General features: G+C 39.8%; 1 protein-coding gene across 1 annotated transcript in view; it reads left to right on the top strand.

The window, feature by feature from the left end:
- PPP1CB (protein phosphatase 1, catalytic subunit, beta isozyme) overlaps positions 1–6,427 on the top strand; it is a 24,783-nt gene extending 18,356 nt beyond the window's left edge. Inside the window, exons 6-8 of the mRNA XM_009876015.1 lie at positions 2,272–2,423; positions 3,927–4,061; positions 4,671–6,427. Coding sequence (XP_009874317.1) covers positions 2,272–2,423; positions 3,927–4,061; positions 4,671–4,775 — 392 coding nt within the window. The 3' untranslated portion in view covers positions 4,776–6,427. The remainder of the gene's footprint in view (positions 1–2,271; positions 2,424–3,926; positions 4,062–4,670) is intronic.
- The last annotated feature ends 9,864 nt before the right edge of the window (positions 6,428–16,291 follow it).

Genomic DNA, 16,291 nt, shown 5'->3' with positions numbered 1-16,291 from the left:
GGAATGCCCTTGTAGAATGTAGTTCTGGTTTCCATGGATACTCCTCTGAAATCATATATATTCTTAATACCTCCTAAAAATAAGTGTAGAGACTTTAAAAAAAGGCTTTTGATCTGTGGAGTAGTTTGCAGTCTTAATTTTGCTTTCAGAAGCAATAGCTTGATGTTGCAGAGGTAAAATCAAATGTCCTGTCAGTGTGCATATGGTACAGTGGCATAGAAGATCTTGGCCTTTTGGACCTACTTTAGCTAACCGATATTACAGAATGAAATTAAATCTTGAGGAAGAGTCAAAAATAAAATCAAGTTCTCTCACTTCTGTGAAAGTTATAAGTCTTTAAAAGCTATCCCTTTGTGGAGGGACGTCATTTGGTGAGAGTTTGTGTTGATACAAAAATTCTTGGTAGATGTTTCTCTGGCTTGGGCTGAGAAGATGATATAATTATGACAGTTTCTTCTAGCCTGATGAAAAAAAGGGCTTTTCAACTTCAGCTGCAGTTTAAAGACCTCTTAGTAGTGGCATTTTTATAGGGTTTAGAAGCTGTACACTCAAACCTGACCTTGTATTTCAGCTGAAATGGCTTGCCTTTGTTAACAAGGTATAAATTATGTGTTTTGGTCAGCATTGCCAGCCATTTGCATATTAGGAAACTGACTCCCGCTTGGGTAGTCCTGAATGCCTCATAGCAGCTGTGTTATGGTGTGCTCCTGGTCAACTGAAGTGGTAAATGTTACACATTAAAATGTAAACCTACTTATTGAAGTGTAGTTTAGCATAGACAAACTTGTTACAGAGTTCTGTTACACCACTGCTAAAGATTATAGGACAGATTTGCCTGTTGCTGTGTATTACTATGAAGTTTATTTGATTTTGGGGAGAGAATAAAAAAGGAAGTGCTAAAGCAGCTGAGACAGCAGCTTCTTGGTAGAAATTCATTACAAGGAACTGTTACAGATTGTAGTACGTCTATTCTGCTTTGAAAAATATGTAGTTCAATACAGAATTAAATTTGAGTAAAGTAAACTTTTGTCACATACTGTCTATTCAGTAGTTTATTTCTAGGTAGATATTTTATCTAAAATGCAGTTGTACTTCCTGTATTTTTTGTCTTCTAAAAGCAAATAAAATCTTAGCCTCTACTAGAGAGGAACTGTGACTGGCACCAAAGACCATTTGACGGCTGTGTGTAAATACAACTGGTCTAGTTACACACTAGGTTGCAGATGGTAGTTTTGCTTGATTGCAACTTGAAGGATCTGTTTTTTAAGAAGTAGCATCTTCAGTATTTTGTTTAGCAAATAACCAGACACAATTGTAAAGTGAACATGAGTGCCAGGGAAAGGAGTCTGCTGACATCTCTCTCAAATTTGAAACAACGCTCTTGAGTATTTAAATGCCTAAGGGTTTGTCACCACAGATAAAGAAAGTACATTTTCATGGAACCTGAAATACACTTCGAATGCATTTTGTTTGTACTATAGTTGAATTGGCCTGGTTCTTTCTCATGTGAAAATGCTTTGAAAGCTCTATGTACAGAGGCATTGCAATTGATCTAGAAAAATTTTTAGCATCCAGTTTTAATTCCAGAGTTAGCTGACCTTTTGTTTGCAGCAGAAAAAAGATCTTGACCAGTGCTAAAACACCAGAGAAGTTTATTGTTCTAATTCAGATTCCAGACTGGTTGTCATGAGGCTTTTAAAAAGTCTGCAGTAGTTCAAGCAAACTGAAAGTGCTACCTGAAATAATATAGCAGAGTTTTGCAATGTTAAATTTTAAGTTGTGTAAGGGTCTTCACTTATGTTAAGAAAGGTAAGAATCAAAGACATTCCATGTTCAGAAACTTGTGGTACCAGTTGTTTATTTGCTTTCTTTGTGACTGACCTTGCATAGGATGCTAAAATTTACTGCAGCTTTCAGACTAAGCTTTCTTGATAAGCCGTGAAATTGATGGTTGTCTTTTAAAATGTTACTTACTGCAGTATTTTTAAACTTCTCAAATGCTCATTGTAAACATGCTGAATAGTATAATTAAATATTTCAGAAAACTGACTTGTTTCATCTCAAGGTACTATGAGTGGTGAGGGAGGAAAAAAATCTCAAGACTTAGGCAAACCATATCTTTTGTCTGAGTTGCTGTTTAAGTATTGCTGAATTTGTTGCTAATGCTTATTTTCTTTAGGAGAACTGCTCTGGTAATTACAAGAAAACTATTTTACGTTATAGAATGATATCTTCTAAGAATTGCATCCTCACTTGTGTTATCTTTCAAAGGCTTGCTGTGTGACCTGCTGTGGTCTGACCCAGACAAAGATGTGCAAGGTTGGGGTGAAAATGATCGTGGGGTCTCTTTCACTTTTGGTGCTGATGTGGTCAGTAAATTTCTGAATCGTCATGATCTGGATTTGATCTGTCGAGCTCACCAGGTATGAATTATGCCACTGTTGCTTCTTGAAACCTCTCCTAGACTTTCTGCCTCTTTGGTGCTGCTTATCAGTAGGATATACTTTGCATTGTGTTACTTTTAGAAGAAAAAGATCTTTGTAATAAAAGGACTAGAAGGCTGTCTTCTCCTATTGACTGACGTTGAATGAGCATCCAATGCCAAGGAAGTATGATACTAACACTATATTTCCCCATTGATAGCTTTATTTGTATTGTCTGTTTGCTGTTAAACTCTTGTATATGAACATTAGAGGTGAAGTGCCTAAGTTTAAAGTGCGAAGTGACTTGAATTTGAGATTTACACTGAAGTTTCGGAGATCTTCAATTTCAGCAGTAGTCAGTTCTCTGGTAGCTGTGCTTTAAACTGTCTTTGTGTCATGTCTTAAAAGCATTGAATGTTTCTACAAACAAATCTGTACATAAAAGCTTTCAGTGTTGCCCTCATTTTGGTTCAACTATCTAGAGTAATTTGACATAGATTGACTTGCTGAAATGTGCAGAAAACAAGGTTATTTGGCATAATCAATCTTTAAGTACACCTTTTTTTGGGCAGTTTTTATGAAGTTATTTGAGCAAGTGTCCTAGTTGGGACATCAGGTTTAATTTCCTGTATAACATTTCAGTTTCATTATTTAGTCAATTTTAAAAGTCCTCCCCAGCTGTGAAACAAAAATAGGCTTTTTATTCAGTGTCACTGTATAGGCTCGCGTATACTATCAGAACACTTATTTTTTGCAGTTTTACTGCTAAAACATTAGAAAATATTAGTGTTTAGAATGGATCTTAAGATTTTTTAAGCACTGATCAAGATTGCTACCGATTTCTTCGTATTTTTTTATAAAAGCAGCATCACATTTTCTGAAAGACCATGGCGACTGGACCAAAATGAGTAGTTGGTGCACTAGTTACGCTACATGATAACGTGAGGCTTCTATTCCTTAGCTGGTGCATCATACTACCTGCACTGTATTAAAGGTGAATTATGGTCTTAGAGAAAATATGGCAGAACCATTTTGCTTACAGAGCATCAAAATTACAAAAGAAGCCTACACTTGAAGTTTGTACAAACCAGTGTAAGTGAAACTTAATGATTATGGTGAAGATGATATTCAGACCTCTTGTGGTCCAGACTGTCAAATAGCCAAATACTTGTATAAGCTATGAAGTGCTGAGAATCTTTAAAGTGGCAGTGCATAATTGAGCTTCCAAGTCTGAAAATACTGAACAGTCAAGCTGATGCGTATTTAACATTGGAAGTGTCAGACAGATGAAGCTACCTGATTTGGCATTCAGTGTTGAAATAAGACAAAATGACTGATCATGTCTTATCTGAAGGCCAAAACATAAAACGCCTTTTTGATGAGTACCTGTCATCTCTTTAATATCTTAGTCCTGTTTGCCTTAAGACTGGCTTTTTTCTTCTTTTTTTTTTTTTTTTTTTTTTTTTTTAATGTGAGCTGTATTGATGTCTCTGGTATTGACAGGTGGTTGAAGATGGATACGAATTCTTTGCTAAACGGCAGTTGGTCACCCTATTCTCGGCTCCAAATTATTGTGGAGAGTTTGACAATGCAGGAGGCATGATGAGTGTGGATGAAACTCTGATGTGTTCCTTTCAGGTATGATCTGTTTGTACGTTAAGTATTAGTTTAGGCGTTGGACTATATGAACTGAGTTAGCCTGCTTGTCGATGTGCTTCTAGTTAGTCTAAGATAATATAATGTACTTGAGCTGCAGAAAGGACTGTGCATCAGGCTGGTGTTTATGGACAACTGGAATTGCAAACCAACTGTTGTCCAGAGAACTGTGTGGGATTTGTTGTTTTCCAAACGCCTGCATGTTAAGGTACTCCCTCTATTCAGCTGCTCTTTTCGGAGTTCAATGGAATGATTCTTTCTAGTCCTACCTAGCAGTCAGAATAATGGACTGTTGGGACCCTTTTAGTGTGGTTACTCTGATCAGATTTCAATTGGTACTTTCCTGGAGATGTTTCCAGCCCCTTTTCTTTCCCCTTCCCACCCCAACGTAGTGGTAGAACTAGAAAGATTTAGAAGTAGTAGTATTGTTGTATGTAGGAATAAGAAATTTGAAGGATCATCATATGATTTTTACTCTCCCACCCTCTCACCCCTGTTGTTGCTGCTGAATGAGATTTCATGTTGGCTTAATGATGTTTGAAATGTTCGTAGTTGCCACTGACCCAAAAGAACTTGTTTATTTTCTTTAAGATATTGAAACCATCTGAAAAGAAAGCCAAGTACCAGTATGGTGGACTGAATTCTGGGCGTCCAGTCACTCCACCTCGCACAGCTAATCCACCCAAGAAGAGGTGAAGAAAGGAATAATGTAGAAACACCATCAGATCTGTCAAGGACAAAACTCCATATTACAGTATATAATAAGTGTGCACTGTAAAACCATCCAGCCATTTGACACCCTTTATGATGTCACACGTTTAACTTAAAGAGACGGGTAAAGGATCTTTATTAATTTTTTCTAGTAGAAAGATGTGCAACACTGTATTGTAACAAGTATAGCTCCAACTTCTAATATCCAGCATAGAGTAAAAAAAAAAATATTAGGAAAAAACTATTGCAACTACATATTCACATTTACCACGGTTTTTAAAGTTGACCAACATCCCAGTTAAAACTTGATGTAATAGTTAAACCAGATGGGAGCATGATGTTCCATTTGTGTAATGTGGTCTTATTGTTGCTTGATTGCTTTTACTTTGGTTATTTTGTAGCTAGAATGATGCGAATATGGTATCTAGTCTTATTTCCCGGCTCTCTCTTTGAACTGAGGTAAGGAAGGGGCTTTTTAGAACGGCCATTGATCTCTTAACCTCCCCCTAGCCCCTTGTTGTTCATAATAATGCCACCCAAATGTGTGCTCCATTATAATGCAAAGTTTATAGTAGGGTAGTGATTAAAAGGCAAACTTAAGTCCAAAATGCCCAGACTGGACAGCTTGACAGCCAACATAAATTGAGACAGAAAAACTTGTCTTGACTTTTTAACTTAAATTGCCACACGATGAATTTGTGCACTACACTATTTTAAATTATTGACGTTACACTGTGCTATGGCACTTCATTTAACTTAGGACAGAAATGGTATTGCCTATTAGTTGGTAACTTGATTATGTGGTACCTTGGCTTTAGTTTTATTAGCATGAAACACCTTTGGCATGCTTAGCTTCCAGGTAACTCCCTACCTGCATCAAAATTCATCTTACGTAGTTCCACAGAACATGAAGATCCTTATTTGCCGAGCCTTTGAAAGCCGACATTCTTTTTCCTCAGAGGGTGTGCTTAAATGGATGTTCATCAACAGACGGTAGGCTAGTGGTGAGCTGAAAATGCTACAGGAATGTCCAACATATTTATAAGGCTTATGTCACTAAAGATTATACCCTTTGGATTTTCATGATCAAATTTCATATACTATTGTATAGACTTCTGCTTTGTAGTGTACTATAGTAGCAATAATTTCTGTACATGATCAAGAGTTATACAGTATTTCTTTTCAATTCTCACCTTTCTTAAAAAGAGTTAACATTGGCAAATGGCAAGATACAGAGAAGATACAAAATTTATAGTAGGATAAATGAAAGGCACAGATTTGTGATGCTTTAGGATGCAATACTTATTAGGTATAACTACAAAAGCTTTTATTGAATATTGTCAAATTTGTAAGATTCTTTGGGGGAAGGCTTTAGATTTATACCATTCTAAATGTGCATTAGTAGATGTAAAACTCTTGACTTCAGTATTGTCTTTGAAAATGTTAAATTGAGGATTCTGGTAACTTACATTTTATGAACTGGCACATTATATAATGCAAGAGATATATTGGTTTCTGACACAGTGAGCAAGTTCTTTAAAATGGATTTAAGTCTCTTTTCTAATTCCATTTTGTTTTAAATGCATATTTTAAATGTAGGTTTTTTCATTTAGTAAAAGTTGTCTAATTCATTTGAATGAAGTCTGACTGGTTATTTTAGTGTACCTTACTGTTACTCCAGAAGTGTGGAGTTTGTTTTAAAAGCAAACAAACAAACCCCAAAAAAACTTAGAGGGTACATATCTGTTAGTGATTTAGATTGGATTGGTCTGTGATTTTGAACAAGTTAATTTACCCCACCTTGAAGCAAGCGCCAGACTTTAAATACACAGATTAAAATGTAGATTTCTTCTGATACTGTTCAAAGACACTTGTTCTTCAAAGTCGGTGATGAGAGCTGTGTAAGTAAGAGTAACCTCAGATTGTGACAAGGTAAACGATGAAATGTTTTCTGTAAGCCTTGCCAGGCTGAATTCCTGCTCAAAGTCATTGCTTACTTGAGATCTAGTTTTACAAGTTTTGAAAATGATGGATTTTATCAAGTGCCAGCCTCTATTACAAGAAGCAACATGTCACCAAACATCTGGATTAAAGCTTTTCCATTTTTTCCTTAGCTTCTGGAAAAATGTCTTCTGTATCATGAAATGTCCAGGTGTAAAGCTGTTTGTTCTGTGAGTACTTAACATGTTCGCTTGTATTACAGATGCTATGTCAAAAGGAAAATAAAGTCTTCAGGCCTTCTTATGTGTCCTAAAGAAATAGGAAATTCTTAATTTATGGCACTAGAAAGCCAGTTCTGGTGGTGGTATTCTGAAGAATTGCTGTTTTTATATAGCCGTAATCATTTGCAAAAAATTTTGAGTGCTACTTTGACTTCTGGGGAGTTGGGATGTCTGTTAACCATGCCCATTGTCCTATACTGTGGAGAAAGTATGTGTTAGTAACCTCACCCCTGCAAATATGGTTCATATTCCATACCAAAAACAATCAGGAGCATCAGGTACATAATGGAACTCACCATACCACTTTAGCTTACATTTACAATATTAATACAGATCTTTAGTATTTTTGCTATTGTCCACTCTGGAAGAGGTGGAAAAGAAACTGAATCTAGTTGTATTTGGGTAAAATTAACTTTCTTCCATGGAAATTGCTAGGGATCTAATTGCTGAAAACGTTTTCCACGTAAACCTCTTGTCCATGCAAGCCTAAAATGCTGCTAAATAGCACAATGTCAGTGTGCTGGGAAGTAACAGAGATTCTCAAGTGAGCCTTTTAGAAGCCTATTAAAGCATTACACCATTTAAGGGATATTTTTTGCATGTTTTCCCTCCATGCCATTTTATCTGTCGGCAGTATCGTTCCTGATTTCATCGTAGTGTACAGCCTTTTTGGTTGGCAGGCATTTTGTGATTTCCAAGCACTAGAGAAATAATCTAAGCTAAAATATTGCTGCAAGGAGTGCTTCTCTGATCTCTTGTGTTGATTGATATGAGCTTCTTGTGCTACATCAATTTTTGGGTTATGTTTCATAGTAGACAGTGTTTTCTCTGTGTGGAATATTCATAATTTCTGCTTTAAAGGAGGAGGAAAAATGATGTTTCATGTAGTTGTGATTATGGTGCTGCTCTAATACCTTCAGCACTACTTCTGCTAGAGTTGCTTGTCCTGATCTCTTTTCAAAAAATGCTGTAGAAATACTCACTGAAAACACTCTCATGGGTCTTATACCAGTGGATTGTATTCAGTTTACTACCACAAAGAAGTACTTGTGACCACCGAAGTGCAGGTCAGACACTTTGCTTTGAACGTGGTTTGGTTAACTGCAAGTGTTAACTGTTGCTGGTGTCACCAAGCTGCACAGTTCTATTATGAAGACAGTTTGCATTTGCCATGTCCTCTGAGAGAAGAGCCAATAGGTACGTATGACACGGCTGCTAGTATCACCATTCAGTGCACTGTTGTGTACTTACTTGCTTGAGGAAATGCTGGTGGAAATTATTCAGATCTGTGGAAGAAAGTTGCTTTTATTGTTAAGAGCCTACATGCCTCTTTTAAGGTTGGTTGAAGTTAAGAGATCCTTTGCAGTGTTTTGCCAAAAGTAGGAGTTGATGAGCAGCAAGGTATCTTTTATATGAGGAAGTGTGCCTGTCTGTGGCTTATCTTCTGATAAGTCCAAGAGGATATTCCCATCATGCCATGAAAGCAGGCAGATTAAATTACTGGAGCTTTATGTGGTTGGTTTTGGGTTGGCAAGCATAGTTTTTGCTCTGTGGTAATGGAAATACGAAAGATACTACTGCTTTCAAATATGGTTGAACTGAAGGTGACCTGAGAGTAACTCTGACTCGGATAGCTGAAATTTTCAGACTATGAGGATGACAAAGACAAATATCCCATGCTCGGCCTTTCCTGTAGAGCTCAAAGGTTAGCAGAAAAGGATACCTACTTTGTAGAGGCTTATGTAGATAATAGTTGTAAAAACCTGCCATTTAACTGGGTGTTGAATTTCTTGGCAAACTGTCAGTGTTGTATCTATGGCTGGAGTTTCTAGAACTTTCCTTGCTGCAGGTTTGTTGGTGATGAAGACATTTTATACAAACGTGACAGGTAACATTACAGCTTAGCAAAGAGTGGAGGCAAAGTGATACTGTCAATATTGTATTGCTTTTGAACTTGTTGGATGCCAGTCGTGAATCAAGTTACGTCTGCTTTGTAATGTACATCAGGCTAAATGTGAATATTTGGTTTGAAGTTAACTGGTGAAAAAGCAAGGGTGAGAGAATGTCCTTATGCTGGAGCAGAGATGACTACAGCACAGTCAAATGTTTCTTGTCTCTGGGTCCACATGGAGTGCTAATATGCTTTAAAGAGCAGTATGTGGGTTTTTTAATAGAGGACACAGTCACGATGAAGTTCATGCACATAGTCACTCTTGACAATAAAAAGAAAACAGTACCAGGCTTGGGGTATTTAGGCGTAGCTCTGAATATTTTTAATCTGCTGTCATCTGTTTGCTTCTGCTAATTAGCTGTAGCAGCTTTCAAACTCAGTCTCGGTACAGCTGTATTCTTTTTTCTCACGGATACTGCATTGATGTTGCTTGCTCTGTTCCAAAGGCTGATCAAGATTTTAATGACGGCATCTAACCTCATGGGTTCTTGCTGCATGTATCAGATGATCAAAGCTGAAGGAGACCTCAGGCCATGTGGGACTGAACACTGGAAGACCATGTGACACTAACTCAGTGTTAGCACAGGAAAGAAGTTACCAAGATACAAGACACAAATTTGGGTACTTTGTATTGTTACAGGCCTGCCAGGCTCTTGTTCTCCATGGATTTTTGGAACTGGTACTGCCTGAGCATCTTCCTTACAGATGCCTCAAGTTGTTGGGAAACCAGCAAAGCTCTCTGGTTGCTTGTGTTCTGTCTTAGTGTGCCTTGTTAAAAAATAAATGCTAATGATCTCAACATGGTAACTGGCAATAAGGACAAAATTTCACTCTGTTTCCCAGTGTCCTGTTTGAACATATGTTAAGCTCTGTGCCTGTATGTCCCAGGAAATTAGAATTTAAAAACATAAATCAAAATACTTCTTTGCCACAAGCAAATACATGACTATAGTAATTTTTTCCAAGGAAAACTTTTATTGCTGGCTATAGTAATTTTTTCCAAGGAAAACTTTTATTGCTGCCTGAAACAGTCTGAACAAGTGGAACTTTAAAGAGAGTACCTGCCCTGCATGTGGCCTAGCATATCTATTTTCCTGTCCTCTGCTGCCTTAGCAGAATCTACAGCCCGGGCTTTCTGTTGAGCCTTCTGTAGGCTTAGAAGACGATAACACAAAGCAAGTGCTAGCTAGATGCAGCTGCTAATAAACATCAGCAAAAGCCATTTTGAATCTTAAGGTGGAGATGTCAGCTTTATGTTCAAGATGAGGAAGGTACCCAGGCAGAGTTCTAGAAACGAGCATCGCTTGAAAAATCTGTTTGAAGTAGGATAGACATGCTCAGATGTTAAGCTTCAGTGTTTTAACTTAACCAGAGTTACTGTTAATTAGAGGAAGTGAAGCAAATAGACAGGATTACAGTTTTTTCTACTCTTACAGATAGCTGATGTTAAAAAATAGTAAATTATATTTGCAGAGAGCAAAACTGATCTACCCATTGGTTCTGCTTGCTCATGTTGCTTTAAAGGTTTGAGTCTTCAGGGTGCAAGAGAGAATACTGTGCTTGGGTCAAATTAATTATTGAAAAGGCTTAGCCAGAAAAAAACCACTGGTACCTTGTGGACAAACTGGTGTAGTTGATGACCTGAAGCAGAAGCGCACACATCGATGAACACACAGGACAACCTTGGCAAGTAAATATATTTCAATATAATATTTTCCTCCGTCATGTTGAAGTTCCAACAACATACCATAATGTGAAAATGGTTTGAATTATTTCACATTGTTCCCTCTGGCTCCTTCCTAGCAGCGTTTCTACAGTTTCTCGTGTAAGTCCCTAATTGTCTTCTCAAATTTCTGGGCATGTATAAATTAGTAATTTTCCGTTAGCTGCCCTAGAATATTTTATGTTTAGCTTTCAGGTTGCTATTCCTGAATAGCATCTTGGACAAAGACCGTGTATTGTTTCTGTGGGATGCTGGGAGAGGGAACATGTTAGGAGAATGACGTTTTAATGGACATTTTAACTGCACTTCAATTGCATCTAGTTTCCAGGAGGCTGGGTGAAGAGGATGAGCTATAAGAGTTAAGGCTCCGCTCTGTTGAAGCAGTGATGGAGAACAAACACCTTATTTCTTTCCTACAATGAACAACGGACATGTTGGTTTTAGAGGCTATTGCTTCACCTTTACCGCCTAAAGTAGGAAGATGTGTTCTTTTCCTTGGTCTGTCTTGTTTATACTAATGCTACACAAGAATTTAACACAGTTACTTAATGAAAAAGATCCAGTCCAGTTGACATCATTTTTTTCATGTTAGGATTGGTTTTGCATGCAGATGACACCTAGTGGTTAAAGGACAGTGAATGAAAAGCTCTTGCTGGCATTTTATTGCAAGTTTATTCTGCGCTTGTCTCTTATGGAAACTGTCCCTTGATCAGTACTGAAATATATCCATAGTGCATGACTTCATAATAACTTGGATCTTGCTGCATTGGAACTTTGAATGTACAAATTTATACTTACCTTGGATATATAAATGTATTTCCCTTAAATTTGGCAGACTTCATGGCGTCTTTTAAAATTATCTGAGGCTTCTGAAGGAAAAAAAAAAAATGGAGCCGTTATGAGAAGGCTAGAAAAGTTAGGTGAAGGTTTCCAGGTTTCTTCCTTACTCTGGAATCTTTAGTTCCCATGTCTAACCAAGTAAGTTGGGATTGTTTATATAAATTTCTAGTGAATGGAGGAGAACTAATGGAAAATATGTAAAAGTATCTTTAGGTTTCATGTAAACCAGTGTAACGACACAGGAGAAACAGGAGAATTGATTCTGACTTAAGTCTGGAGAGCCAGTTGGGATATGCTATCAGAATAGGGCTGGTATTAAATTTGAATACCTTATCTACAGAAATACTACATAATTCATGTTGCTTTTAATTAAGCAGTTCTTCCTCTGCGCTACTCATGGGCTTGGCATCACAGGCATGTAGTGTTCCAAAGGGATTTGTGGAGTTTAGACTTGATTTGAGGGAATCACTTGATACTTAGCCAGGTTCCACTTGCTATCTACAATACATTGCTCTTGGAAATATATCAATGCTAGTGTGTTAGTTTGGACCAATTTTGTGTTTTTTGCAGTGAATCCTCGTAATTGTCCTCATGTGCTGGTTTGAATTGCAGAGCTTATGCTGCTGCATGCAAATTAGGTCTTTTGGTTTAGTTTCCTGCAAAAGAAATTTGTTCCTAGTGTATGCCTACGGTGTCAACGATGCAGACTACTGAGTGGACCCATACCACTCTAAACTCTCAGCAAGATGGGTGACAGATGGGTGCACCAACTATCTGAGTGGACTCAAATGTGAAGAGCTTAATGTGACACTGAAGTGCTTCCCATGCTGTGTGAAGTCAAACTGGCATCTGCACTTCTGACGTAATCCATCAAGAGTCACAGTGAAATCTGTTACTCTACTATTCTGAAATCTACCCAACATTTTCCTCAGTATCCTTCCCATTCTTGCTGTCATACTTTCTGTTGCTCTTATTTTTATTATTTTTTTTTTTATTGTCTCTCTTCTCTGACCACTTTTCTACCCAGTGTTGGCAAGGTCTTGCTTCCAAGGTGTTCCGTTAGGTTGCAAGGCAATACTAATTTTCAGTCTGTCGTGAGAGGGCAGATATTGTTGGTGACTGGATGACATCAGAAGTAGGAGGCATCTGTGTACCTCTGTAGTCACTTGACTGTCAGAAGACCAGCAATTGGTGTATGTGTACAGTTGAAGAAGGGGAAAGAAGTTGTCTTGAAGACAAGGGCAGCAGCCAGCTTTGAGGTGTCGTAGCATGTGTCATACCATATGTCCTTACCGCAATGACACTGAAGAGATCTATGGAAGTATACAGCCTCTGGTGCTTGTGGCAACTGAAATCCAACCCCAGTGAATCACAAAATTGTTTACGTTGAAAAAGGCCTTTAAGATCATGGAATCCAACCATTAACCTAGCGATGCCAGGTCCCTATACATGTTAGGGTGGAGGGGGAGGACAGGCGTGTGAGGCTTTGGGTGAAACTGGGCATGGGCCCAAGTGTGTGGAGAGGCAGTGACTTGTTAGTTGGAGCAAGAGGGCCGTTTTAAGCATTTGAAAGCAAATCGATACGGCTGGGAAGTGTAGGACAAATCTACGATGAAACAATTTTATCTCCAGTTGGTGAATCTACGATGAAACAATTTTATCTCCAGTTGCTGATTTCATAGAATCACAGAATGGCCTAGGCTGGAAGGGACCTTAGAGATCATCTAGTCCAACCTCCCTGTCATGGGCAGGGACGCCACCTCTCGACCAGACCAGGCAACACATGGGGACCGAGCAGCCCATGTGAGGTCTGTCCAAGGAACTAAGCAAACTGCACACAAGGATAATGTGCTTGTGTAACCTTTCTTGACTTCAGAGAGGCAATGCAACATCATCTCCTGCATAAATGCTGTAGGGTATGAGCTAATGAGACTACACACAACCCTGTGAACAGTAGCGATGACAAGAATTGGTTGAAGTGTCAGTTTACTTGGAATGAAATGCAATTATTTGCTGATACTGCAGTAAAGTTTTTCCCCTCCACATTTCATCAAGCCTGAATGGTTTCATGTCTGGGAGCAGCAGCATGAAGCTTACCCTAGAGGAGAGGATGTTCTTCATAATGGGAGTGTGGCCATTTGAGGATTGGAGGCTTGGATAGCAGGTACACAGCTGCTATTTCAGTAGGCAACCTACAGTCACAGATTGGTTGTGGGCCAAGTGCCCCCAGGGTGGCAAGAGATAAAGGACCTCCTATGAAGACAAACTGAGAGAATTGGGGTTGCTCAGCATGGAAAAAAGAAAACTCCAAGGAGAACTTACTGTGGCCTTCCAGTATCTCAAGAGGGCCTACAAGAAAGCTGGTGAGGGGTTTTTGAGCATGTCGGGTAGTGATAGGACTAGAGGGAATGGATTAAAGCTAGAGATGGATCGGTTCAGATTGGACATTAGGAAAAAGTTCTTCACCATGAGGGTGGTGAGACACTGGCACAGGTTGCCCAGAGAGGTGATGGAATCCCCATCCCTGGAAGTTTTTAAGGCCAGACTGGATGGGGCTCTGAGGAGCCTGATCTAATGGGGGATGTCCCTGCCCATGGTGGGGAGTGGGGGGTTGGAACTAGCTCATCTTCAAGGTCCCTTCCAACCCTGACAATTCTATGATTCTGTGTGTTGTCCTGCTTGCTGGCAAGTTTTTGTTCCAAATAGGTATTAATCTAGTGGGAGGTAGACAAGCTTGTGTCACAAGAATTTCAGGTGGTTGGTTACTAAGGGAAGGCCATACTGGAAGGTGTGCTGTTCATAACTGTGATCTAAGGCAAAAGTGAAAAGGGAACAGAGAAGGAAAAGCTTGGAGACAGCCATGGTTGGAGTTACCTAGAACTCCTAGCAGGCTTGACATCAGTTCTTGGGCAGCCTGCGTGCCAGGCTCATTAAAGCTCAGGAGCAGGAGGCTCTGGGAAGGCCAGTGTCTTCAGGAGGCATTTGATTTACCTCGAGTTGCCACTTCATGCTCTTTGGTAATGAGTAATGGGCCCATTGCAGGAAGAAAGGAAGGTGAAGGTCAGCTTGATTGAAGCTCAACATGAGCTGGCAGTGCACTCATGCAGCCCAGAAGGCCAACTGCATCCTGGGATGTATCAAGAGAAGTGTGGTCAGCAGGTCAAGAGAGGTGATTCTCCCCCTTTACTCTACTCTTGTGAGACCCCACCTCGAATACTGCATCCAGTTCTGGTGCCCCCACCATAAGAGGGGTGTGGATCTGTTGGAGCATGTTCAGAGGAGGGCCACAAGGATGATCCAGGGGCTGGAGCACCTCTGCCACGAGCACAGGCTGCGGGAGCTGAGACTGTTCAGTCTGGAAAAGAGAAGACTTTGGGGGGACCTAAGAGCTGCCTTCCAATACCTGAAGGGAACCTACAGGAAGGCTGGGGAGGGACTTTTTACAAGAGCATCCACTGATAGGACAAGGGGAAATGGGTTTAAGTTGAAGGAGAATAGATTTAGTTTGGACCTTAGGAATAAATTCTTCAGTACGAGGGTGGCAAGACTTTGGAATAAATCACCCAGAGATGTGGCTGCCCCCTCCCTGGAGGTGTTCAAGGCCAAGTTGGATGGAGCCTTGAGTATCATGATCTAGTTGAGAGGCGTCCCTGCTCATGACAGGGAGGTTGGACTAGATGCTCTCTGAGGTCCCTTCCAGCCTAGGCCATTCTGTGATTCTATGATTCTTCTAGCAGCTTCATACACCTCACATACCCCCTCCACTCACATAGGTGAGCATCAGGTAATGTGTCATGGAAGCAGACTCTGCAGAGTGGTTACTGGTCCTCTCGCCTTCCTCAAACCTGGGTGTGATACTTGCCCCTTTGTTTAGGCCATGCCAGTAAGCTTGGTCTACTAGTCCCCAGTATGGGCCTTGTGAATTCCTAGGAGAGGTTTGTGTTAGCCCACTCATTCCTATCTCTTTGCCTGTCTCTCAAGTTCTAGGCCCCACTGGTTCCCACAGGGCCCTGTCCCTTCTCATCCATACAGGCATTATGGGCCCCTTCTCAGGGAATACAGTTTGGGCACTTTTGTGTAGCCCTTCCCGTCCAGCTCGGGTGTTCTGACTGCTCAGTTTTTTTGGAATTCCACCTCAAATTAGCTGTCTTCCTGACTTGTGGTTTTCTGTGTTATAGACTGAGCCATGTGTAAAGCTGGAAGGGTGTGACAGCTTTGAAAAGGGTGCTTCAGCAAAGACTGGGCTCAGAATAAATTAATGCCTTCAGCCTTTTGCTGAATTATTGACTCAAACATCGGCATGAGATGAGTAGCAGGTATCTGTTGTGGATATAAAATACATGTTCAGCTCCTATAGTAATATCTTGTAGTTGAGAACAGGTATTGGCTTATGCCCTTTTGGTGCTGACCTGCACCAAAACCAGGCAAGGAGGGAATGGAGAAGCTATGAAATTTGTGGCCACTTTGTGGAGCCAGGATGGAGCATACCTTGTTGGGCACCTCTGGGAATCATGCAAGAGGTAGACTGTCATGTACTTATACTTGCCAGGCATGAGTTTCTTCCAGTGTAGTGCTTTATATTATTTTTTTAGCTGGTCATAGAAAAATGTTAATGGCGCTAAGTGTTTTTGCGCTTAGATGAACTTCTGTCTCTCCCTTTAAAAAAAAATAAATCAGTACTAGATACAGAGGTTTGTGTCTGTTACGAAATAGCCGGGAGGTGGCATCAGTGTACCACAAATAAGCAGTTGAGCCTCCTCAAAGT

This window comes from Apaloderma vittatum, unplaced genomic scaffold, assembly GCF_000703405.1.
Source record: "Apaloderma vittatum isolate BGI_N311 unplaced genomic scaffold, ASM70340v1 scaffold13329, whole genome shotgun sequence".
Taxonomy (NCBI): Eukaryota; Metazoa; Chordata; class Aves; order Trogoniformes; family Trogonidae; genus Apaloderma; species Apaloderma vittatum.
The sequence above is the reverse complement of the archived record's forward strand: the minus strand, read 5'-3'. Positions and strand labels throughout refer to the sequence as shown.